Genomic DNA, 26413 nt, shown 5'->3' with positions numbered 1-26413 from the left:
TTGGCATATGGCATTCTTAATACAAAATATGGTTAAGTGTGTTTTGTCTTTGGTATATAGCTCCCTCTGCTGGAACCTAGGATAACTCATAATGCAGAATTTTGTAATCAGTAACCTACACAAAATAACTTTTAATAACTCTGAAATGCTTAGGAAACATCATTTTACAAATACAAGAACTAATAATACACCATTTTTCTATTATTATTATGGTTTGTTGCATAGTCTATGTTGTTGTTGTTGTTGTTGTTAGCTGCGAAGTGGTGTCCAACCCATCGCGACCCTATGGACAATGTTCCTCCAGGCCTTCCTGTCCTCTACCATCTTCTGGAGTGCATTTAAGCTCACGCCTACTGCTTCAGTGACTCCATCCAGCCACCTCATTCTCGGTCATCCCCTTCTTCTATTGCCCTCAATCTTTCCCAGCATTAGGCTGTTCTCCAGTGAGTCCTTCCTTCTCATTAGGTGGCCAAAGTATTCGGGTTTTAGCTTCAGAATCTGGCCTTCTAAAGAGCAGTCAGGGTTGATCTCCTCTAGGACTGACCGGTTTGATTGCCTTGCAGTCCAAGGGACTCGCAGGAGTCTTCTCCAGCACCACAGTTCAAAGGCCTCAATTCTTTGGCGCTCAGCCTTTTTTATGGTCCAACTTTCACTGCCATACATTGCAACTGGGAAGACCATAGCCTTGACTATACGCACTTTTGTTGACAGGGTGATATCTTTGCTTTTTAGTGTGCTGTCTAGATTTGCCATGGCTTTCCTCCCAAGGAGCAAGCGTGTTTTAATTTCTTGGCTACAGTCCCCATCTGCAGTCATCTTGGAGCCCAGGAAAATAAAATCTGTCACTACCTCAATTTCTTCCCCATCTATTTGCCAGGAATTGAGAGGGCCGGATGCTATGATCTTAGTTTTCTTAATGTTAAGTTTCAACCCAGGTTTTGCACTCTCCTTCTTCACCCGCAACAAGAGGCTCTTTAGTTCCTCTTCTCTTTCTGCCATTAGAGTGGTATCATCTGCATATCTTAGGTTGTTGATTTTTCTTCCGGCAATCTTAATTCCAACTTTTGATTCAAGCCCTCCCTTTCGCATGATGTGCTCTGCATATAAGTTAAGCAGGCAGGGTGACAGTATACAGCCTTGCCGATCTCCTTTCCCAATTTTTAACCAATCAGCGGTTCCGTGTCCAGTTCTCACTGTTGCTTCTTGGCCCACATATAGTTTTCTCAAGAGACAAATAAGATGGTCTGGTACTCCCATCTCTTTAAGAACTTGCCACAGTTTGTTGTGATCCACACAATCAAAGGCTTTAGCATAGTCAATGAAGCAGAAGTAGATGTTTTTCTGGAACTCCCTAGCTTTCTCCATGATCCAGCGTATGTTGGCAATTTGATCTCTAGTTCCTCTGCCTCTTCAAAATCCTGCCTGTACTTCTGGTAGTTCTCGATCCACATACTGCTGGAGTCTAGCTTGTAGGATTTTAAGCATAATTTTACTGGCATGAGAAATGAGTGCAATGGTGCGATAGTTTGAACATTCTTTGGCACTGCCTTTCTTTGGAACTGGAATGTAAACTAATCTTTTCCAATCCTGTGGCCACTGTTGAGTTTTCCAAATTTGCTGGCCAATTGAGTGTAGCACTTTTACTGCATCGTCTTTTAAGATTTTGAATAGCTCAGCTGGAATACTGTCACCTCCACTAGCTTTGTTGTTGCTCAGCATTTCTAAGGCCCACTTCACTTCACATTCTAGGATGTCTGGCTCGAGGTCAGTGACCACCTCATTGTGATTATCAGGGATGTTAAGCTCATTCTTGTATAGTTCTTCTGTGTAATTTTGCCACCTCTTCTTCATCTCTTCTGCCTCTGTTAGATCCCTGCCATTTTGGTCCTTTATCATGCCCATTTTTGCATGAAACGTTCCCTTCATCTCTCCAATTTTCTTGAAAAGATCTCTGGTCCTCCCTATTCTATTGTTTTCTTCTATTTCTTTGCACTGTTCATTTAAGAAGGCATTCTTATCTCTTCTAGCTATTCTCTGGAATTCTGCATTCAATTGGGCGTATCCTTCTTTTTCTCCCTTGCCTTTCACTTCCCTCCTTTCCTCAGCTATTTGCAAAGCTTCCTCAGACAGCCATTTTGCTTTCTTGCATTTCTTTTTCTTTGGGATGGTTTTGGTTGCTACCTGTTCTACAATGTTGCGAACCTCTGTCCATAGTTCTTCAGGCACTCTGTCTATCAGATCTAATTCCTTAAATCTATTTGTCACCTCTACTGTATATTCAACAGGGATATGATTTAATTCATACCTGAGTGGCCTAGTGCTTTTCCCTACTTTCTTCAGTTTAAGTCTAAACTTTGCAATGAGAAGCTCATGGTCTGAGCCACAGTCAGCTCCTGGTCTTGTTTTTACTGACTGTATAGAGCTTCTCCATCTTTGGCTGCAGAGCATATAGTCAATCTGATTTCTGTGTTGACCGTCTGGTGATGTCCATGTGTAGAGTCGTCTCTTGGGTTGTTGGAAAAGAGTGTTTGCTATGACTATCGTATTCTCTTGACAAAATTCTATCAGCCTGTGCCCTGCTTCATTTTGTACTCCAAGGCCAAACTTGCCTGTTATTCCGGTTATCTTTTGGCTTCCTACTTTAGCATTCCAATCCCCCATGATGATAAGGACATCATTTTTTGGTGTTAGTTCTATAAGGTGCTGTAGGGCTTCATAGAACTGGTCAATTTCATCCTCTTTAACACTGGTGGTTGGGGCATAGACTTGGACTACTGTAATATTGAATGGTTTGCCTTGGATTTGAACTGAGATCATTCTGTCATTTTGGGGATTGTATCCCAGTATTGCTTTTCCTATTCTTTTATTGACTATGAAGGCTACTCCATTTCTTCTGAGGGATTCTTGTCTGCAGTAGTATACCTGATGGTCATCTGAATTAAATTCACCCATTCCTGTCCATTTTAGTTCGCTGATACCTAAGATGTCGATGTTCAGTCTTGTCATCTCTTGTTTGACCACGTCCAGCTTTCCTTGTTTCATGGATCTTACATTCCAGGTTCCTATGGAGAAAAAATCTTTACAGCATCAGACTTTCCTTTCACCACCAGACACATCCACAGCTGAGCGTCCTTTCGGCTTTGGCCCAGTCGCTTCATTCTTTCTAGTGCTACTAGTACTAGCCCTCTGCTCTTCACCAGTAGCATATTGGACGCCTTCCGACCTGAGGGGCTCATCTTCCAGCGTCATATCCTTTTGCCTTTTGGTACTGCCCATAGGGTTTTCATGGCAAAGATACTGGAGTGGGTTGCCATTTCCTTCTCCAGTGGATCACGTTTTGTCAGAACTGTCTGCTATGACCTTTCCGTCTTGGGTGGCCCCGCACGGCATAGCTCATAGCTTCATTGAATCACGCAAGCCCCTTCGCCACGACAAGGCAGTAATCCATGAAGGGGAGTCTATGTAGTTGACTGCAATGAACCATAATAACTGAAAACTGATTTGTTAATTGGAAGAACAAGCCAATGCATAGGCAATACTTGAAGGATATAGATTTTTAAAAAATCCCAGGTGGATTTGATTAAGATCAGGAATGTTAAAGAAAGAAACTGAAGGCTTTATTTTAGCAGCTCAAAAACAAGCTTTGCCAACTAATTGCATGAACATGCAACAAAACAAAAGCAAATGTCACTTTTGTAGTAAAAAGGGTGATTTCAACTTTACAAATGAGCATGGTTAAGCCATTTCTCATTTGACGTTGCCACATAGAATGGAGGGAGGGGGGTTGCCCAGGTGCTTCACTAGTCAAAATAATCTTTTGTCCCATGGGAACCAAGGTCATAGGCTGCTCCCGAGACTAGAGACTGGGCATTTCATAAAAAGCCCGCCAAATAAATATATTGGGGAACGTAGTTGCTTACATATCTTTTGTGGGTGGGACATTTAACTTTGTACTGGGGAAATGTTGCTTGTGTATCCAGACTTGGTTTCACTTTTGACAGGCCGATACTTTGTAACTAATAAACATGTTCTTTGAGGAATATGCAAGCCTTGGAGTTCTGCTTTATTCATCTCTGTCTGTCAGAACCATGACAGGTGAAACAATTAACCATTTGATTACTGCTGCAGCAAAATTTCACAGACTACAAGAAGTGTCATGACTGGACTAAAAAGAAGAAAGTCTAGTTCACCAATGTTGCTATTCCAGGTAATGCTAGGATTGAGGGGGAAAAATTGAAAAAAAATATTAAATATTGGGACTTGCAAACCAAAGTTGAACACTTATGGAAAAAGAAATCTGTTGTTATATCAATAATAATTGGAGCCTGCAAAGTTGCACCAAAAGGACTTCCTCAACATATGGAAATATTGAGCACCTCTCAAAAAATTCAAGTTAGGACTTGAACTATTAAGTTTCCACCAGCGTGAATCTAACTGTAGATTACCCCTACATAATAATATCATACACCATGTAAATGTATTATCACATAATTTACATAGCATGTTTTATACATAGTTTATATATACCATATAATATATTGATACATAATATAAGGTAAAGGTAAAGGTTCCCCCACACATGCGTGCTAGTCGTTTCCGACTCTAGGGGCCAGTGCTCATCTCCGTTTCAAAGCCGAAGAGCCAGCGCTTGTCCGAGGACGTCTCCGTGGTCATGTGGCCAGCACGACTAGACGCCAAAGGCGCACGGAACGCTGTTACCTTCCCACCGGAGTGGTCCCTATTTTTCTACTTGCATTTTTACGTGCTTTCGAACTGCTAGGTTGGCAGAAGCTGGGACAAGTAACAGGCGCTCACTCTGCTACGCGGCACTCGGGATTCGACCCGCCAAACTGCCGACCTTCTGATCGACAAGGTCAGCGCCCCAACCCACTGAGCCACCGCGTCCCTTGATACATAATATAGTGATACGTAATATATAACATCTATAATATTATAAATGTTTGTCCTCTAAAAGAGTATGCAAATAGGGATAAAAATAGATGTTTATCACAACATTTGTAACTGACATAAAGCCCTCTTACAGTTGATTTTTTCCACATACTTTTGTGAAGTAATATCACAGGGCTTGCAAAGGGGCAGGTTTAAAGACAGAGAAGAGAGTATTGCAATTGATTAGATACAACTAAAGAAATGAATGTGCTTCATATCTGTGAAAGTGATGCTGCAGTTGCAGTCTTGGAGGGATTCAGATTTCCCAACCATCAGGATCACTGGAGGAGAATGCTAAGACATGTAATGTCAACCCATCCAGAATCAAGACTGGGGAAAGCTGCTATGAAAGTAATACATACACAAACAACTCTACAATATTGAAATGCACATATAAATGGAACACCAATCATTTGCCATTTGATTTCTGCCACTAATAGTTATATGTAAGATGTACTCAGAGCAAATTATAGTAAAACGTTGCTAATATTTGTTCTTACATGAATCAAAGTGAAATAATGAGTGGGTTAGCTTTATTCTTCCTGTAATAGGGTATTATATACTTTTTCTTCCCGATCTACTACTTCTGATTGGCTGGATGTGGTTAGTTATTATGGTTAGTTCCTTGGATATTTTTATGAAAGAAGATATAGATAATTTAAACCAAAGAAAATAAAAACAAAGTGCTGTCAGCTACATCATTACTGTATCTATATGAATCGATATCATTATCATGAAATGATCCACAATAAGCAGGAGTTACACCTTAAAGGAAAAACCCCTCTTAAGATATCAACGATGGAGTTGATACTGGACTAGCTAGTTAAAACATACAAGATCATTAAGAAACGGAGACTCGGAATTTCCCATGTTCCTTGAACACAATTTTTGAGCTTGAAAATACTACGGAGTGCAAAACACCTCAACATAGCAACTGAATCATTCTGTGTTTAAATTAATATAGATTTCAAGATGCTCTATAATTATTGCTGCATCCTTAAACATAATATATATATTTTTTAATTCCATTTATATCCCGCCCTTCTCCGAAGACTCAGGGCGGCTTACAAGCTTAGCAGTAGCCTTCATTCTATGTATATGCCTGCTTATTAGGGCTTTCACACACACCCCAAGCGGCATTATTACAAAGTCAGCTTAATTACTGCTAAGCTTGTAAGCCGCCCTGAGTCTTCGGAGAAGGGCGGGATATAAATGGAATTAAAATAAAATAAATAAAAATTGCCCCCAACAATCTGGGTCCTCATTTTACCTACCTCGGAAGGATGGAAGGCTGAGTCAACCTTGAGCCTGGTGGGACTCGAACCTGCACTAATTGCAGGCAGCTGGTGTTACTTAAGGAGGCAATAGCCCACTGCTCCACCAAGGCTCTTTAAAGAAAGTAAAACAGTATCAAACTGACCTTAATACTTCATATGTTTATGAAACTGATTCTATTTTTCCCCAATTCTTTTACTCCAAAAAACTTCAACAATGCAATTATTTTACACTTTTTGTCATACTAAGCATTAACAAGGGTTTTTTGCTCCAAAATACATCTTGCCAAAATTGAATAAGAAGCAGATATTGACATAGAAGTTACTCAGTGCTACTACTTTGTCTTTTGACAGTGAGCGACTATGCCTTCAATTGCACTGAACTGAAAATCAAAGTTCAGCTTTGTTATCATGGGAAACTTCTCACAGTACCTCTTGACCAATTATTCTGCTACAGTTTAGTAAACCCATGGAGTTAGTTATTCACTGAAATTAATATATTTACAAAGAGCATGCAAATGCAACAGTACATTTTGTGTACCCTTTATGAATCTATGTTTGAATTTTTTCTTGAATTATTAACCCGCATGCATTCTTGGAAAAGAAGAATGTAAACTGAATGTTAGACTAGATGGGACTTTGCCTGATTCTGTAAAGCTCTTATTGCCTTACTTTTTAGAAGTTATTACAAGTGATTTATCTGGAGAAATAAAATCAAGCACACCAAGTATATTTATCAGCAGCCTGAGTATTCCTGCACTATAAAACTCATATACTACTATGGTTTATATTACACAGGGTTATTACTGTTTAATGACAAAGTGCTTTTAAGTCAGTAGAAGGCCATGCAGATCTCTTGCACTTTTAGTGACATCTCAAGAAAACTATCTCATAATTAGATGATTGAATAAAGTACTTTAATTCAGTGGTGGGATTCAAATATGTGAACAACCAGTTCTCTGTGTGGATGCCACTACCGGAAGTCCATTCTCTCCATTTTGTTGCCTGGGCAACAAAAAATTAGCTACCGGTTCTGCCAACGTGGTGCAAACTAGCTGAATCCCACCACTGCTTTAATTCCTTAGATAAATGGTTAAAGGCATGCAAGGTAGTGTTGTTTAATTGACCACAGCAGTATACACATTTTTTGTACATGTATTTACAGCACACATTTGGATCACAAGAACATTCCCTATGAGTTAGTGACATTGACAGGCTAAATAACTTACTCCCTGCTTCAATTCTTCTTCCTAAAGAAAAATGGGATGATCATGAATTAGATGAATCTAACTTTAGAAAATAAAATAAAAGAGAAGTGAATTGCAGTGCAGTGCAACAAAACATAATTGCTATTGCCAGCAACAGTGTGCAACTCTCACAATTTTGGGAGGAGGTGGCAACATAAATATTAATAGAAGAGAATAATAAATATTAGCAATGCCTTCAAGCCCTGTTGATAAAGTTATTAAATATTTTTTTTGTCTCGAGCCATATTACTTTAAGGGAGACAAGTTGGGAGTTGCATGCTTAGGGCATAACATAAAGCTACTAGCCAGAGCAGTACCTTTTCCTCATCTCCTTCAGTCTCCATTATTCTTCTCTAACTTTTAATCTCTTTAATCGTTTTTTTCTTACTTAGCAGACTCCAAGGGAAGGGACAGATTTTTCCTGTTTAGTCTGGGCTGATTCCTTGTAAACAGCTCTGGAGACTAGGCTGAAGTGTTTAGGTTGTGCACTTCTATTCTTCAAATACCTGCTTGACTACTTTTGGAACCAGTCTTCCACGTTCAGTGTTTATGCCCTGGTAGCATTTATGCTTTCAAATTAACTTTTCTGAAAATTCAATGCCCAAAGAAAATTTACTCTTAATGTTAACACTGAGAGACAGAATGAATTTAAGATGCAGGAAAACTGCCTAATAGTCATTTCACTGAACAATTGCTCTGATTTTATTCTGAGAGTACCAGGATCAATCCCCCCTCAACTTCACAGTTTATCTCTAGTAGGTCAAGCAAGGTTCTTGCAGTTTAGGACAAGTCTAAAATTTTATATTTTCACAGAATTCCAAACAATTACACTTGGCTACTTCCTCAACTTATTTTCTTCTCAGAAGCATTAATACTTTTATATTAATCATTCTTCAGGTTAGTTGTGCTGAAGAGATTGTCAAAAGACATATAAATTAGTTCCCTACAGCACTTAGTATCTTCAAGGAGTGAGGAGGTAATTCTTGATTTACAGAAAAAGATAAATAAACTCAGTTCAGACTGTTTCATGAGCACAGTCAAGGTGCAAGTCGCAGAGCAGTAAGGTAATGCAATTATGTGATTTTACTTTAGAGAACAAAAGCAAATGATTGCTCTAGCAAGCGAGGAACATATCTGACCACCAACATCTCTACCTCTCTGTAGCATGGGTAGAATGAAAATGATGATACCATAATAACATTGTACTGCCTTCCTTTTTTATTGCAATTTTATCTGTTTTGCTTAATAGAGTGCTGGAACATTTTACCTTGAGTAGTTTCATGAGGCCTTCTAACTGAACCATGAGTTCTCTTCGGCTTTCCTGAAGAGCTGACATCCTCTGTTCCAACTCGTCTTTCCTCTGTCTAAACAATAAGCACTGAAGATGAAAGCAGTGCATTTGCTGCAACTGAGGTATATGACAATCTGAATATAAGAAGTGCACTTCATTTCCTAAGTTCTTCCAAACTTAGATGTGGACTGGGGAGAACAAAAGCAATAATTCTCTATTCATAAACATGTCAGCATGCTTTACTTTTAGTACTTCTCTCACAGTATAGAGTGCCTTAGAGGTCTTCATTAATTTTATCTACACAAAAATAACTCTGCAAGATGGGTTTGATGCAAAGTCATCCAGGGAGCAAGAACTTAAACTTGTGTCCCCCTAGACTACGTCTAACGTTTTAATCATAATATATAGTCTATGTCCATTCTACACTGGATATTAAACTATGCATATTTCTTTTGGCTCTTTGAACAGAACAACTGGTTTTATTCAACCTTGGATGATAAATAAGAATAACTCCTGTTTGTATTCAAAATGTTAACGAAAGTAACCTTACAAAGGGCTATGTGCTTTCACTGGAATGTTAAAATAATGAATATTCTCTTGTAAGTTTAAAAATGGACACAGTAATTATTTCTTTTCCAAAATAGATAAGTCTTACATGGAATTGAACAAAAGAGACAAGAGGTGTTACGCTAAATATGACCTTCTACCTTCCCACATCTCTTTCGCATATTTACCTCAGGAGGCGAAGTTCTGCCAGGAGTGTAGGGTTTTGTGCTGCCTTCTCTGGGGTGGTCTGAGATGCCTGCTCATGTTCAAGCCGTAGCCTGTGAATCTCTTGTAAGATTTCTCTGGCATAGAAAGAGAGAGAATAAAAAACAGTGATAAGTATGTTTCTTTTTTCTATGAGCAAAGTTTTTTAACACAGAACATTGCAAATAATGTCAACTAATTTGAGATATTTATGGATATCTTCTGGATCTTAATGAGAAAATCACAGCACTCAGATAAGCTTTACAATGTTTAAGGCTGCTCTTCTGACAACTAGCCCTTTGCCCTCCATTCGGGAACTCTTCAAAAATTGTCACAGATGTAATTCAAGAAGTTGCTGCCCGAGACAAACACTGCAAAAATTGGTCAGGACTACGGCTACCAATCACCAGCAGACCCATTAGAATGACTGAGAATTCTCTCTAGTCACCTCATAAGTCTGAAAAGATTAAATATTATCATGATAAAATGGGTGGCTTCATGCCTAAGATGCCACTATACTCATGGTTTCTAAATTGGTGCCTTAACCACTGTATGAAACTGGTTATATTGTAATATCAGCATATTAGTTCTCCTTCAACCTTGCTATTTTCTTTCTCTCACTTCTTACTAAATCATGTGTTTCCTGAAGAAAAGGGCTAACAGATTTCTGCCACAAGAAAATGTATATTTTAAAATATTAACTCTGTAACAATGTCATGACAAAGAAAAGAAGTAATTTTTTCTGTATGATGATCACCTGTAATATATCTATGGGTTTCTTATATAGGCAATGTTGTGAATTTTGCCTTGTTACCAACTACTGTATATATGCAATATGTTTTATCCACAGACATATATTTGGCTTAATGTAGGTTACGGGACTTTACCTGTTCTTATTTTCAAGTTCTGCAATAAGCTGTCGTTGTTGCTTATTTGCATCAAGAGAGAATGAAATATCTGGAGCACCTCTTTGTTGTGGTTGCTGTTGTGGCTGCTGTAAAACAAATCGAACATGTTACTACATAAATGAATATTATTTAAAGGAAGTAAACAATAGTTTTGTCCCTTAGTATATCTAACTATACTGTACATAAGCATAATGTCATGCATAGCTAAGTCCCTGGTTTCAAAATTCACATTAGCTGAAATTTCATATTATATAATTGACAAATATATAATTTCCCTCATTTCACCCCTATGGCAACATAGATGATAATAACTTTGCATCTAATTTATAGTGTAACTGTTAGGACTGGGAAATTTTAATAGAAATCTTACCCATCTAGAGTAAGGGCAGAACTAGGGTTTTTTCATAGACATTGTGAGCTAAATAAAACACATTTGTATTTAAGTCTGTGTGAGGAGTCTTTTATTTTATAAAGCAGCAAAATGGTGGACAGATAGTAAACTTAAAACACAACAGATAATACTCTGCCTTGGTGGAGCAGTGGGCTAATGCCTCCTTAAGTAACACCAGCTGCCTGCAATTAGTGCAGGTTCGCATCCCACCAGGCTCAAGGTTGACTCAGCCTTCCATCCTTCCGAGGTAGGTAAAATGAGGACCCAGATTGTTGGGGGCAATTAAGCTGACTTTGTAATAATGCCGCTTGGGGGGGGGCTGAAAGCCCTAATAAGCAGGCATATAAATAGAATGAAGGCTACTGCTAAGCTTGTAAGCCGCCCTGAGTCTTCGGAGAAGGGCGGGATATAAATGGAATTAAAATAAATAAAAAAATTAACATTAAACATAAAAATAAGAATTAGCAAATAATTTTAGATCTCCTAGTGCTGGGCACCTAGCTATTATTTTAAGTGACTAGAACAGACAGAAATCACTAAAACTTTTTGCAATGTCCCTAAAATTATTAAAATGATATACTCTATTCTGGATTCAGCTCTAATCATAGAACACAGCTTTCTTTCCAGGCTTGCAAGTAATGGGCTATATGTGGAATTTTAACCTATTGGCATATTACCCTGTAAGAAATTTCAACTTGAATCCCTGATTCTGAGAAAAAATATGGGAAAAGCACTCATTGATACAACCAATCCCTCTGGTCCAGAAGAAGTAGAAATTAATCGTCAAGTTTACTTGTAGCCTATATAAATTATTTCAACAAGTTCCCCTTTACCTTAGCTAGTTATATTGTTTTCACATTGTTTATTGGACTGAAAACATTTGCTGGTAACATCCCAAGAAGAATTTGGTATCTATATCTTTCTCTTTGAAAAATTTCCATATCTTGACAGAATATTACTCACTTCATAGTACCATCAGTAGCAAGGAGAATCTAAATAAACATTGGGCTGTTAGGCCCTGATCCTGTAGATAGTGATCAGCTGGCAAATCTATGAGTCATATAAAGGTAAAGGTAAAGGTAAAGGTTCCCCCGCACATGCATGCTAGTCGTTTCCGACTCTAGGGGCCGGTGCTCATCTCCGTTTCAAAGCCGAAGAGCCAGCGCTTGTCCGAGGACGTCTCCGTGGTCATGTGGCCGGCATGACTAGACGCCAAAGGCGCACGGAACGCTGTTACCTTCCCACCGCAGTGGTCCCTATTTTTCTACTTGCATTTTTACGTGCTTTCGAACTGCTAGGTTGGCAGAAGCTGGGACGAGTAACAGGCGCTCACTCTGCTACACAGCACTCGGGATTCGACCCGCCAATGAGTCATATACCAATTCTCAAATCTGAGTATGCAATATTTAAACTGCCACTCCTAATTCCAACTTCTGATTCATCTAGCCCTGTCTTTCTCATGATGTGCTCTGCATATAAGTTAAATAGGCAAGGCGACAGTATACAGCCTTGCTGGACTCCTTTCCCAATTTTGAACCAATCAGTGGTTCCGTGTCCAGTTCTCACTGTTGCTTCTTGGCCCGCATATAGGTTTCTCAAGAGACAAATAAGATGGTCTGGTACTCCCATCTCTTTAAGAACTTGCCACAGTTTGTTGTGATCCACACAATCAAAGGCTTTGGCATAGTCAATGAAGCAGAAGTAGATGTTTTTCTGGAACTCTCTAGCTTTCTCCATGATCCAGCGTGTGTTAGCAATTTGATCTCTAGTTCCTCTGCCTCTTCGAAATCCTGCCTGTACTTCTGGTAGTTCTCGATCCACATACTGCTGGAGTCTAGCTTGTAGGATTTTAAGCATAACTTTACTAGCATGAGAAATGAGTGCAATGGTGCGATAGTTTGAACATTCTTTGGCACTGCCTTTCTTTGGAATTGGAATGTAAACTGATCTTTTCCAATCCTGTTGCCACTGTTGAGTTTTCCAAATTTGCTGGCAAATTGAGTGTAGCACTTTTACTGCATCGTCTTTTAAGATTTTGAATAGCTCAGCTGGAATACTGTCACCTCCACTAGCTTTGTTGTTGCTAGTGTAACGGTTGGGATACTGTCACAACCAAGTCATCAGCAAAAGCTCTCAATCTATAATCATTCTGTTTTATTTTAATTCCCTTTATCATAGATACTGCTAATTCTCTATAAATGCTATCACCTTACTCTTCTACTTAAACCTACTTATATCTTGAGATAGATTGGCTGTGCCAATTCTACTGATAATTAACAGGGACTCCTTCATTACTCTTCTTAGATGTCCTCAGTCTCCCTTAATTCTTTGTTAGCAATTTAAAATTTACACAAATATGAGCTGTCACCGGTGTGACTACTGCCTGTCGATGGCCTTCAGGTTAGGCTGACACAGGAAATAAAGATTTGTCCCATGTTTGGGGCCTAGCAAGGTAATCTAAAATAGTTAACAAGCATTTGACACATATCTCCCCTTGCTTTTCAAGCTAACAAAGCGAGAGAGAACCTGTGGCCTAGAGGTAAAAACAACTGCCTAATGTGTAATCAGCCCAGGTTCGAATCTCAGAAGGGTATGGCTGACTGATGAAAACTAATAAGTTTGAAATGCATATCAGTCTCCCTTAATTCTTTGTTAGCAATTTAAAATTTACACACACACACACACACACACACACACACACACACACACACACACACACACACACACACACATATATATATATATATATATATATATATATATATATATATATATATATATATATATATATATATATATATATATATATATATATATATATATATATATATATATATATATATATATATATATATATATATATATATATGTTTAAGTATTTGTCAAGGCTTTTTGAATGGACCTTGCTAATTAACTCTTTCATTCCTGTTTTGGCCCGGCTCAGGGCTTATCCACAGGAACTAGTCAACTTATGACAGCTCATTATTTGTGCAAATTATTCAAATTGCTAATAAAGAATTTGGGAGGCTAAGATGATCATTTCGAACTCATTTATGTTCTCATCAAAAAGCCTTGACAAATACTTAAACATACATTTGCCTTGCCTTCCAGCTAATATAAGAGATGAGAACATAAATGAGTTCGAAATGATCATCTTAGCCTCCCAAATTCTTTATTAGCAATTTGAATAATTTGCACAAATAATGAGCTGTCATAAGTTGACTAGTTCCTGTGGATAAGCCCTGAGCCGGGCCAAAACAGGAATGAAAGAGTTAATTAGCAAGGTCCATTCAAAAAGCCTTGACAAATACTTAAACATACATTTGCCTTGCCTTCCAGCTAATATAAGAGAGAAAGAACCCCGTGGCTCAGGAGGTTAAAACACTGCCTGATATACAATCAGCCCGGGTTCGAATCTCAGATAAAGGGTATGACTAACTGATGAGAACATAAATGAGTTCGAAATGATCATCTTAGCCTCCCAAATTCTTTATTAGCAATTTGAATATATATATATATATATACATACATGTGTGTGTGTGTGTGTGTGTGTATATGTGTATGTATGTATGTATGTATGTATGTATGTATATGCGCAGTCTGGCACATATTACTCTAAAGTTGGCTTTCTCCTTTTTCCTTGGATGTGCTTGTTTTGCATCTAATGAACCTAAATATAGTTAAAGAAAAATTGGTTACAAGCACCAGCCCTACCATTAGGCAACTGAGAGAATTGACTCAGATAGTGGATACTTGATGAAGTGCAACCATGGCAGTCTTTTATGTATTCCTTCTGAAATATCTGTTTTCTCTTTTAGGAGTTACAGTTTTGTATGCTACAGAACTAGTCCTGGGTGTCCTAAAGTAGCCACCTTCCGCTTGTACGGTTATTAAATTAACAATACCTACTAGTGTAGTATGTTTGTAGATGGAAGTCCCTCAAACTTCACATTCTCAGTTTCTGCTTGTGGAAAGTATTTAGGCCCTTCAGTGTCTTATAACTGTACATGTTTAAGTGTTTAAGTTATGCTATTTCATTATTCATTGTTTTGTTGTTTTAGCATGCTTTTCAAATTTTATTTTTGTTCTTAAAAGCAGGGTATGAATTTATATGTAAAACAAATTAATGACAATTATTAGTACCGATAACAATATTAATAAGAGCTAGCAAATTTTAAAGAACGCAAATTGTTCTATTAAAAGTCTTCTGTGAGATAAAAAATCTGGCTTCTTGCTGTGCACACAGTCTTTGGTGTTGCTAAAGCTGGGCTTTTGAGATTATTTGTCTTTGCTTCTTTTTTATTTCAAGACTTTGAGACTTAATTTCTTTGTAGTATTAGAAAATAAACTTTTCATCTTAAAGAAAAATCAAATGGTAGCTTTGGGAGGTGCCCACTGATGCAGATGCAATTTCTAAGTACTAAACTAAGAGCTTTGGAGATTTGATATTGCAGGGACAACAAAGGGAGAAGCTCACCCAACGATGTATCCTTAGGGCAAAAGGGCCTTGACTAGCAGGCGTGCTTTCTTCTTCTTTCACCCCTGTGTGCTTTGAAATTTGTCTGGGACATATTGAAGATCTTAGTTTTTCTGTGCCTCAGAAAAATGATCTGTACTTTGTTGTTTATGTTTTGAGTTGGTTTGGAAAGCCTTGGATCAATGTAATATTACATTATATTCAGGTAAACAAAGAACATTATGCAGTCAGCTTTGCAGTGTGCAGAATAAATTCTTGTGACAAGCAAGTTATTGATTATATAGCAACTCATCGGAAAATAGAAATTATTGGATGACATTAAGCAATGGATGATTGCCTAATACTATAGTGATATTTGTCTTCCAATTTCTAAAAACTTATTTTAATTCTCAAAGAGGCTTCTGGTCATTTCCTCAGATTTAATTAGTTTCTTTCACTTTTTGTGATACTTTTGAATCTTTTTAGGGTGGTGGAATGTTTGTGTAGGTGTCTACTATGAACATCTACATCACTGTGTACCTCATTGCCTGAGCTTTCTTATTAGAAGCATTATATTATATAAGGAGGTCCCTCAAGATGCTGTTCCTTAACATTTCAGGCCTAGAATATCAAAAGAGACCACAGATCACTGAATAGATTATAGTACAAGATATTCCTAAGGCAGCTGCAATAACTTTGTACCCCATCTATGAGAGATTTGGTTTCCCCAAACTGTTGTTCTTTGAGGGAAAAAGCCTAGAAAACTGCTTCTGGTAATTGTTGTTGTTCTTTTCTCCTCCTCAGCAGCAGAAGAAATATTTACTAGGTATAATTTGCTCTCAGTAAAATGTTAACTGTGCAGCTGGCAACTGACAGTATCATAGAAAATAATTTTTAATTACTTAGCAATTTGGATTGTACTGGCCCAGAAAGAAAAACATATTCTAACTGAACATAACTTAATAAAGTCTACTTGACCTCTTTGACATAGATTGTGTTTCTTTTCTTGCTTTTTAATTCTTAATTTTTCTGAATTAACTATTTAAGGGTTTGGGTTCCTCTTGATTCCCAGTTCTTGATTCATTCTAGGCTGATACCCATGATGCAGAGATATAATGTTATACTTAATTTAATCACATCAGTGGAATAAAAGAGTAGCAGGAAACCACCAACTTAATATGACATTGGCAATGTGACAAGGAAGGGTTTAATTAAGATTGTCCATTTTCTTGTTCTATTTCTCTGGCTACCTACTCACTTTGTGACTTTGGAACCTTACATCTAGTTAAAAAGCAACAACAAAATGGCCAAATAAAATTAAGAATATATCACACCTGAGGCCACTTATAATATATTAAAACAGCCCCAGTGACCTACAGGAAAAAAACCAGGTCTTCAGTGCCCTTTAACAAGCCACCAGGGTCTGATACACTGATGTTGCTTCTGATAAGGATGCTCTGTTAGGTTGGAATTCTTGAAAGTCTTAGGGAGTTTCTCATTTAGAATGGCTGTTGGTTGTTAGTCTGTGAGATTTAGAGATGAATTGGATACCAATTTTCTTAAGGCAGAGATTATGAAAAGATGGGACTGCATAAAGCATAAAACATTTAATTGTTTTTAACTTTTGTATTCCTTGTTTTAAATACCCTGTAAACCGCCCTGAGAAAGGGCAGTATATAAATCCAATAAAATAAAATAAATAAAATAAATAAATAAAGCACAGCTGATGGAAAACTAAACACAGTTTTCATAAATACTGTAATGTCTTAACCATTTTGCCCTATTGTACCATTTTTTTTCAAGCAGCACAAAATCTTCTCCAGCTAAGACAGGGCATTCTTGAAAGTTGAGTATGACTTACTTGATGAAGGTTAGATTGCTTAAAGACTAATGTCCTGCTAACAGTGCAGTGAATCACTGTATCCAAAAGGCATTGTCTACTTCCATCTTTTTCATGGTGTTGTTGATACTGCTAATTCTCTCTTTTTTTTATTAAAGAGTTTTACAAAAACAAAATTTTACAATATATCCCCAAATCCCTCCCACCCCAAACCCGCCCACTTCCCCCCCCACTTCCCAGAGCTAAATACAGGATTATAGTTACAATAATCATATTCTAAATAAAAATTATGCATAATATACAATTAACCAAATTCATAATGTGCTTTAACTCCCCTTTAACATAACTACAAACAACGTACCAATAACAATATCCCACTAAAATCTACTCATAAGCTAAATGGAACTTTTTAGTCCCATATTTGTTCTGAATATAATTTATCCATCTCCTCCAAACTGAAATATATCTTTCCTGTGAATGATCTTTCAAATAAGCAGAAATCTTAGACATTTCTGCAAGATTCGAAACTTTAAATACCCATTCTTCTATAGTGGGCAAACTATCCTTCTTCCAATATTGTCCCACCAGTAACTGTGCTGCTGTTATCATGTTCAACATCAAGTTAGTTTCTTTAACATCACAATCTACAACAATACCCAATAAAAACAATTGCGGAGAAAACTTTATCTTTCTCTTAAAAATCTTTTGAATGTTCCACCAAATTTTGATCCAAAAAGCTTTTATATTTCTACAAGTCCACCACATGTGAAAATAGGTAGCTTCTAAACTACCACATCTCCAACATTTAGACTGTAAATTAGGATACATGTTGGACAACTTCTTGGGATCCAGATGCCATCTATAAAACATTTTATAAAAATTTTCTCTTAAATTTTGAGCCTGAGTAAATTTAACATTTCTGACCCAAATTATCTCCCAGGTGTCCAACAAAATTGATTCCTGAATATTTTGTGCCCACTTTATCATACAGTCTTTAACCAGTTCCGTTTCTGAATCCAATTCAATTAAAGCATTATATATCCTCTTTATATGTGCACAATTTAAATCTCTAATTTGTTTTACTAAATTTTGATCTGTAATTGTGATGCCAACCTTTTGATCTGACTTCCACCTAGCTTTCAATTGGGTATATTGAAACCAAGAGTAACTTATGTTTTCTTGTCTTAACTCCTCTAATGATTTAAGTTGCCAATCATTCCCTCGCAATCTAAGTAGTTCCTTATAAGAAACCATATCCATACTCACTCCCATAGATACGCCCTCTATCGCGTGTCCAGGAATTCCCCAAATCGGTATTTTATAATTTAACTTATAATAATATTTTTTCCAGACACGCAATAAAGCACTTCTAAGAATATGGGATTTAAAAGCCCTGTCCACCTTCTTATCGTAGAGCAAGTATGCGTGCCATCCGTATACCAAATCCCATCCCTCAAGATGAAGTATTCTCTTGTTAGTTAAATTAAGCCAATCACTAACCCACGTCAAGGTAACCGCATCATAATACAATTTCAAATTCAGCGCCTTGAGTCCCCCTCTTTCCCTGGCATCTTGTAAAATCTTAAATTTAACTCTTGGTTTTTTCCCGCCCAAATAAATTTGTTAATACCCTTCTGCCATTGATCAAGGTTGGCATCCTTTTTCAATATAGGTATCATTTGAAACAAAAAGAGAAACTTTGGTAGAACATTCATTTTAACAACTGCAATTCTTCCCAGCAATGATAATTGTAATTTTTTCCAATTATTTAAGTCCCTTTGTACCTTCAACCATAGTGTTTCATAATTATTCTTATACAATTTTGCATTTGAGGCTGCAATATATACTCCTAAATATTTAACCTTCTTCACTATTTCAAAACCTGCTAATTTAGATAACATATCCCTTTCACTCGTAGATAAGTTCTTAGATAATATCTTAGTCTTATTACTATTCACCTTAAACCCAGAAACCTTACCATACTGAGTTATAATTTCCATCAAATCTATAACCGACTGTAACGGTTCTTCCCCAGTAGCATATTGGACGCCTTCCGACCTGAGGGGTTCATCTTCCAGCGTCATATCGTTTTGCCTTTTGGTACTGTCCATAGAGTTTTCATGGCAAAGATACTGGAGTGGTTTGCCATTTCCTTCTCCAGTGGATCACGTTTTGTCAGAACTCTCTGCTATGACCTGTCCGTCTTAGGTGGCCCTGCACGGCATAGCTCATAGCTTCATTGAATTACGCAAGCCCCTTCGCCACGACAAGGCAGTAATCCATGAAGGGGATATATATATATATATATATATATATATATATATATATATATATATATATATATATATATATATATATATATATATATATATATATATATATATATATATATATATATATATATATATATATATATATATATATATATATATATATATATATATATATATGTATGTATGTATGTATGTATGTGTGTGTGTGTGTGTGTGTGTGTGTGTGTGTGTGTGTGTGTGTGTGTAAATTACTAACAAAGAATTAAAGGGAAACTGAGATGCATTTCTGACTCTTTAGTCTTCATCAGTCAGCTATACCCTTCTGAAATTCGAACCTGGGCTGATTGCATATTAGGCAGTGTAATATGCAATCAGCCCAGGTTCGAATCTCAGAAGGGTATAGCTGACTGATGAAGACTAAAGAGTCAGAAATGCATCTCAGTTTCCCTTTAATTCTTTGTTAGTAATTTACACAAATATATGAACTGTCCGGTGTGACTACAGCCTGTTTGATGGCCTTCAAGATAGGCTGAAAACAGGAAATAAAGATTTGACCCATGTTTGGGGCCTAGCAAGGTAATCTAAATAGTTAACATTTGAAATATATATATATATATATATATATATATATATATATATATATATATATATATATATATATACACACAAACACACACACACATACATATATATATACACACATACATACATACATACATACACACACACACATACATACATACATACATACATACATACATACATACATACATATATATATATATATATATATATATATATATATATATATATATATATATATAAATGAAACACCTCTCTCCCTAATTAAAATTACTTACTGATGAAGTAGTCTCTGCTGCCAATCTTGCTGCATACCGGGCAATCAGTCTATGTTCTTCATCAAGATGGTTTGGGTTTTCAAGTAAACTGTAATAGGAGAAGGGAAAGGAAGAATGAATAATCATTAATGTAAAAGTTAAGAGGTCAGTGCTCCTTAACGTCTACAGAGAAATGATATCTGTGATGGTGATGGTAGGGGAGACATGATAGACGTTAATTAAATCATGCAAAAGATGGGGGAAATGGACATCCTATATTCTTATATAACCCTGTAACCCTAGATCAAGTGAAATAGTTTGATAGCAAATTCAAGAAAACTAAGCAATCTGAGGAGTTCCCAGCTGAAGAAGAGGATACAAATTACTGACTTTAGCAACTTTAGAAAGGGATTAGACAATTTCATAGTGATTAGATTAACCAAAGGCTACAATCATGCCATCAAAAATTACCTGCCATAGTCAGAAACAGCATGCCTCTAAAAAAAGGAGCTTTTTTGTCAACCCCAGTAGGGTAGTCAAAAGTTTTTGAGTGGTTATTGCTGGAAATAGGTTGCTGCGTCAAAGGATGCCTACAGGGTATGGTTTAAAAATGTCAAGATTGTGGCTGCAATGGTGTGATTGAAGATCCACCTATTTTTATGTGCATCATGTTTATCTGTCTGTCTGATTCTCTTCTCTCCCTCTCTTGAGTGCGAGCACACACACACACACACAATGCAGATTCAACTGTATTGTCATGGCCATCATCTTGACTTTTTTGTGTATACTCCTGGATGACTGAACCATATCAGAATCCAAATGTATAGGTAGTCTTCAACTGACGACCACAACTGAGCCCAAAATTTATGATGCTAAGTGAGAAATTTGTTAAGTGAGTTTCCCCCCGTTTACGACTTTTCTCACCACACTTGTTAAGTGAATCACTGCAGTTCTTAAATTAGCAACCTGATTGTTAAGTGAATCTGGTTTCCCCATTGACTATGCTTGTCAAAAGGTCACAAAAGGGGATCACATGACCCTGGGACACTGCAACCACCATAAATGTGAGTCAGTTGTCAAGCATCCAAATGTAAATTACGTGACCATGGGGATACTGCAATGCTCCTAAGTGTGAAAAATGGTGATGTCAATTTTTTTCAGTGCCATTGTAACTTTGAATGGTCATTAAATGAACTGTTGTAAGTAGAGGACTACCTGTATTAGGACTTTCCTATTTTTTATTGTTAATTACATTCCTGACATTATTTTACATTTGTGTTGGTTGAAGCAACATAAAAGCACTTGACATAAATAAATAAGTAAATAAGTAAATAAACACCGCATTCAACACACCCAGGGGGAGTCTATTTGGAAAGGCAGTTGTAACTTAGCACTTTTGCCACCGTTGCTAATCTTAAAATAATTCTGTCACTTCTATTTCTCAAAGCAAATATTTTCCCCTCCCCTAGCAAAATTTTAAAATCAAAGCATCTTTGTTTTTCTGAAAATTAAAGCCTAACAATGATAATCTGGATTTAAACAAACTAAAAGATTCATTTCACCCTTTTTAGCTTTTTTCATTCTAGTGTGCCACTGTGGTAAGGACTATGAAAGATAATAACACAGATATTTCTTTGTAACAATGGGGAATAACTTTATTACATTTTAGTTATTGCTCATTACTTTCAGGCTAATGAGCCTATACCTGTGATGAAGCTTTCATGATATACTAGACAGCCCGTAACCCACTGGGTCATCCTTTCAGATATATTTCCTCATCTAAACAGAGAATGGAAGTCCAAACCTCTGCTGCACTCCTGCCATCCAGCCACAATCTTGTGATTCCCATTGACCTTTTTCCCTGTAAGCTTCCCAGCCTTCCTCATTGACTTGTGGGAAGGTGTCAGGGAATGTTGCAAATGAAGTTTATGTGACCACAGTAACATATTTAACATGAACATTTCTGCTCCAAACCTAAGACTAGACAAAGTTACGCAAATAACATTTTCTTAATCTTTTAAATAGCAGGTGCAGTAACACTGAAAATTCTGAATGGAGAATACAGATATAGGCTGTGGGATACATTTTGCTCTACAGTAAGATATTATTTATCACCTCTCCCCCAAAACACATCTGCCTAAATTGTGTGGGCATGCACACCCATACAGATAATTAACAGATAGATAAAAGAATACAAATAAGGGTTGTGTAGAGTATTTTTTTTTATCCAAAAGCTCCCTAAAATATAAAAAGAATGTAATAATGCATTAGGCTGAAAAGGAAATGCAATTATTCAGTGATGTAGTAATTATACTACATTTTAACCTGATCAGGAAAAGAATCACAACTTCACTGCCACTACTGCCAGATACTTCAGGGCAAAAAAAAAAACAGTAGCAGACCAAAGATTATCCACATAATTCTTAAAGTTAAAAGACTGCTTGATGGAATGATAAAGCAGGAAAAGCTAAATACCGCAACTCCAAATAAAAGTAGTCTATTTCTTGTTTAGTGCCATGACCCCTGAACATGTGAATTTATCTTGTTGTCTTTGGTTTGGTGGGAAATTATAAAATGCTGCTGTGATATGCACACAACAAAAAAGGCAAGGTTACAAATGAGTTATTTCTCAACTGATACAATGGTGAGATTACATAATGGGACTAATTTGCTTTAAATCAGTTCAGATGATTTAGGTCTATTAATGTGTCATGATATGTTGGGAGGTAAATTACATCCACACTTTAATAAATACAAGGCACTGAGCTCTGAAGTACAATGTAAAAACAACAGCTAAAAGCAAATTGAAGCAAACTATGTTATTTTTGAAACCATCAGGTTCCCAAATAACCACTTGGCCATATATATCAATAGAATAAAATGAGCAAAAGATCTCCACACATTGAAAATTTTAAGATTCTGAGTTCTTATGAATGAATGTATGAACCTTTATTGTCAAAGTACAACCATGTATACATTGAGATTGGCTGAGCCTCCCTTTGTGCCCCCCCCCACAACTCACATTGACAACAAATCCACCATCTTGTTACACCATGTGAGCTAATTGCACAACACACCGGCCTCGCAAGTCAATCATACATAAAGTTATTTCCCCTTCAAGAGCCTGACAGCCCATGGATAGAAGCTGTTCTTCAGCCTGTTGGTATGGCTAGCTATACTCCTGTATCTCCTACCCGATGGTAGGAGAGTAAAGAGGTACCGACCATGGTGTGAGTCGTCCCTGAGAATTTTTCTCACTCTTCCAAGGCAGCGAGCCCTGGCGATGTCATCCAGTGGTGTCAGGGGACAGCCCACAATGTCTTGTGCTGTGCTCACCACCCTCTGTAATAGTTTCCTATCTGCAGCTGTCAGGCCAGCATACCAAACCACAATACAGTGCGAGAGGATGTTCTCTATAGTAGACCTATAAAAGAAGGTCATTAGCCATTGTTCTACCCTGTTCTTCTGCAAGACCCTGAGGAAGTGGAGTCTCTGTTGGGCCTTTCTGGCCACCTGGGTTGTATTGACTTTCCAGGTAAGATCTTCACAGAGGTAGACTTCCAGGAATTTAAAGGAGGAAACTCTCTCCACACAGCCCCTCCTCCCGATGTAAAGTGGGGCAGGTTCCTCTCTTTTCCTCCGGAAGTCTAGCACCATCTCCTTTGTCTTGCTGATGTTCAGGTGCAACTGCTGGTAAATAACATGTAACAGTGGGCCACTTTCTCCTGACATCTTAGAATGATCCAAATATCTTAATGCTTTTCAGTTCATTCAAACACCCCCCCCCACACACACATAATATACAAAATTCTGAACTTCTTGTGCTGTTTATTTCTACGAATATGTATTTCTCATTTCACCCAATAGCATTTCTTTAAGGAAGTCAGTGCATTTTGACTTTACATACTGGACCACAATATGACTTGGAAAAGATAAATAGATGAATAGATAGAAATATAGATTATATATATATATATATAGATGATAAGGATATTGATACAGATATAAATAGATGTGTCTGCCTATCTCACTGATTATTTGTTGGGTTCCAATCATAGTAGACTCCTAGTGATGTACATATTCAATACAACAATCCAATTAAAAATAATAAATAAAAATATTAGCCCAAAGATCTCGGGGATTATTAGCAATAAATCACATGCAGTTAATTCTTCTGCAGGCAGGAACAAGATAACAATATGTCCCAAAGGCCTGCAAAAAGCAGATCTTTTGAAAACTCAGGAACACAAGAGCCAATCTAATAACTGAATGAATTGTGTTCCAGAATTGGGAGCAGCAATTGAAGAAGCCTTGCGCCATGGGTCATGAAAATTACACTCCCTGAAAAAGGGCCTGGGATAAAGTGCTTTCTTACTGATCTTAATAGATGGGCAGAATACATGGCTCCACAGATACACAGGTCCTAATCTACATTATGCTATGAAAGTGACAACACCAGGACTTTAAATTGCACCAGGAAGCAAATTGGTAAATAGTACAATTCTCATAGCAGTTACTCTTGAACTGATTAATAGTCATCTGTCTGAGCCGCTTTAAAGGGAGTCCTATGCAGTGCTTTTTTTTTGTAAAAGAAAAAGGTGCTGGAACTCACACATGTCATACAGCCCACCTTGCCTACCCTACAAGGTTCCATCCAAAAAAGGTGCCGGAACTCCGTTCTGAGCATTCTATGAGAAAAAAAGCTCTGGTCCTATGTAAAAGCATTGTGGTAATCCAAACAACAGGTGACCAAAGAATAAGTAAAAGTGAGCTGGGACAACTTCTTGAGGAAAGATTATACCTGATGCACAAGACAGAGCTGTGTGAAAGATCTCCTCTCACAACTGCTACTTGCTCCTCATAAAGGAGTAGTTGTGAAAATAGAAGGACCTTATTTTATGGGCCAATTCTGACTGGCAAAACATGTTCCTATTCAGAATTAAAGATCAAATTTATCTGAAATCACAATATTTCTATACTACTTGTTGGGATTAAGTCTAATCATGTTTGTCTCTATCCAGATCCTAACAGCATCTGGACCCTGGAGCACTTCTATTCAGTTGGTAGCTGAGATGTAAAGGCGAGTATTTTCAGCATATTAATGATTCCTGACTTCAACTTAATAGATTGTTTCCCCTCACCTTCCTGCAGCTTCTTGTACATACCAATAGAAAGAAAGCTACGATTTTTCTTCACCTTCCTGAAATGATTTGTTTAGGAAAAAAGAGAACCATCAAAGAGCAGTGCCTTCTACCTCTAACTCTTGCACACAGTTCTATATGTGCAACATGAAGGCTTCTGAGGATAACATGGAGGCTTCTAAGAAATCAAACAGTAGCAAGGCAGTCATCCTTCCCTTATCTCAGTCTTGCCACAAATCCTCCATGGGAACAATCGGTATGGATTTGTTTCCATACTATGCAGGACAAAATCCAGATATAAAAGTATGCTGATAATCCATTTCCTCCAGAGCTCTTGAGAGATTCATATGCTCTCAATAACCTTTTATTTTATTATAAAGTGAAAATTACAGCTAAATATCCAAACTTTTTTATCATGTTTTCTATGATTTACAGTCATGCATGAAAAACATGCTTCTTACCTGAAAATCTAATCTTCATAAAATGACCATACAGAGTATTGCCCTTCCAAAGATTGCAGCTCTCTGGGAGAGGTAATCAATCTAATGTTCTGGATAAGAGTGGATGGCTGACTCCTGGGAATATAGCTTGGAGGAATGTTGCAAATGTTGCTGCTGCTCATATGCAATGAATATAAATTTGAAGGCAGACTGATGTTCAGCTATCTTATAGCAAAGTGCCACCATTCATTTGGACTAATGCTGACGAGAACAATCACATATTTTATATGGCCTTGAAAGACCAAAAATAAACACTGGTCCAGGAAAAATGGTGCCAGATGATCCTGTTATGTTCCTGGTGGGCTGTACTGCAAACAGACTTTTTGCCCCAGGGTGATTTGATGATGGCCACCGTGACACATTTTATACTATGCCTGTTCTGTATGGCTGAGTTGGTGAGGTAGGATATTGTTTCTTCCAAGCACATTGATTCTCAGGATGAAATTGGAGTGACCAAACCCTAATCTATAAAGTACAGTGCAAAAAAAGGGGTGGACTTTGTACCACCTTGTTTTTGTGTAAGTCACTGGGCTAGTCAACTGGAAGGAAGGCA

The 26413-nt window shown here is 37.3% G+C and overlaps 1 protein-coding gene across 3 annotated transcripts in view; it reads right to left on the bottom strand.

Annotated features, from left to right (window-relative positions):
* The window catches only part of DTNA (dystrobrevin alpha), a 140671-nt gene that overhangs the window by 12363 nt on the left and 101895 nt on the right, over positions 1-26413 (bottom strand). For 2 of the 3 annotated variants that reach the window (XM_081325814.1, XM_081325813.1), the window contains 5 exons: positions 20241-20328; positions 10400-10506; positions 9497-9610; positions 8739-8835; positions 7454-7474 (listed from right to left, as the gene is read on the bottom strand). In XM_081325814.1, coding sequence (XP_081181940.1) covers positions 7454-7474; positions 8739-8835; positions 9497-9610; positions 10400-10506; positions 20241-20328 — 427 coding nt within the window. Of the gene's footprint in view, positions 1-7453; positions 7475-8738; positions 8836-9496; positions 9611-10399; positions 10507-20240; positions 20329-26413 lie in introns of those variants that run through there. The other variant, XR_014026173.1, reaches the window with a different exon arrangement.

This window comes from Vipera berus (genome assembly GCF_964194415.1).
Source record: "Vipera berus genome assembly, chromosome: 3".
NCBI classification, from domain to species: domain Eukaryota; kingdom Metazoa; phylum Chordata; class Lepidosauria; order Squamata; family Viperidae; genus Vipera; species Vipera berus.
This window is presented reverse-complemented; position numbering and strand designations above follow the sequence as displayed.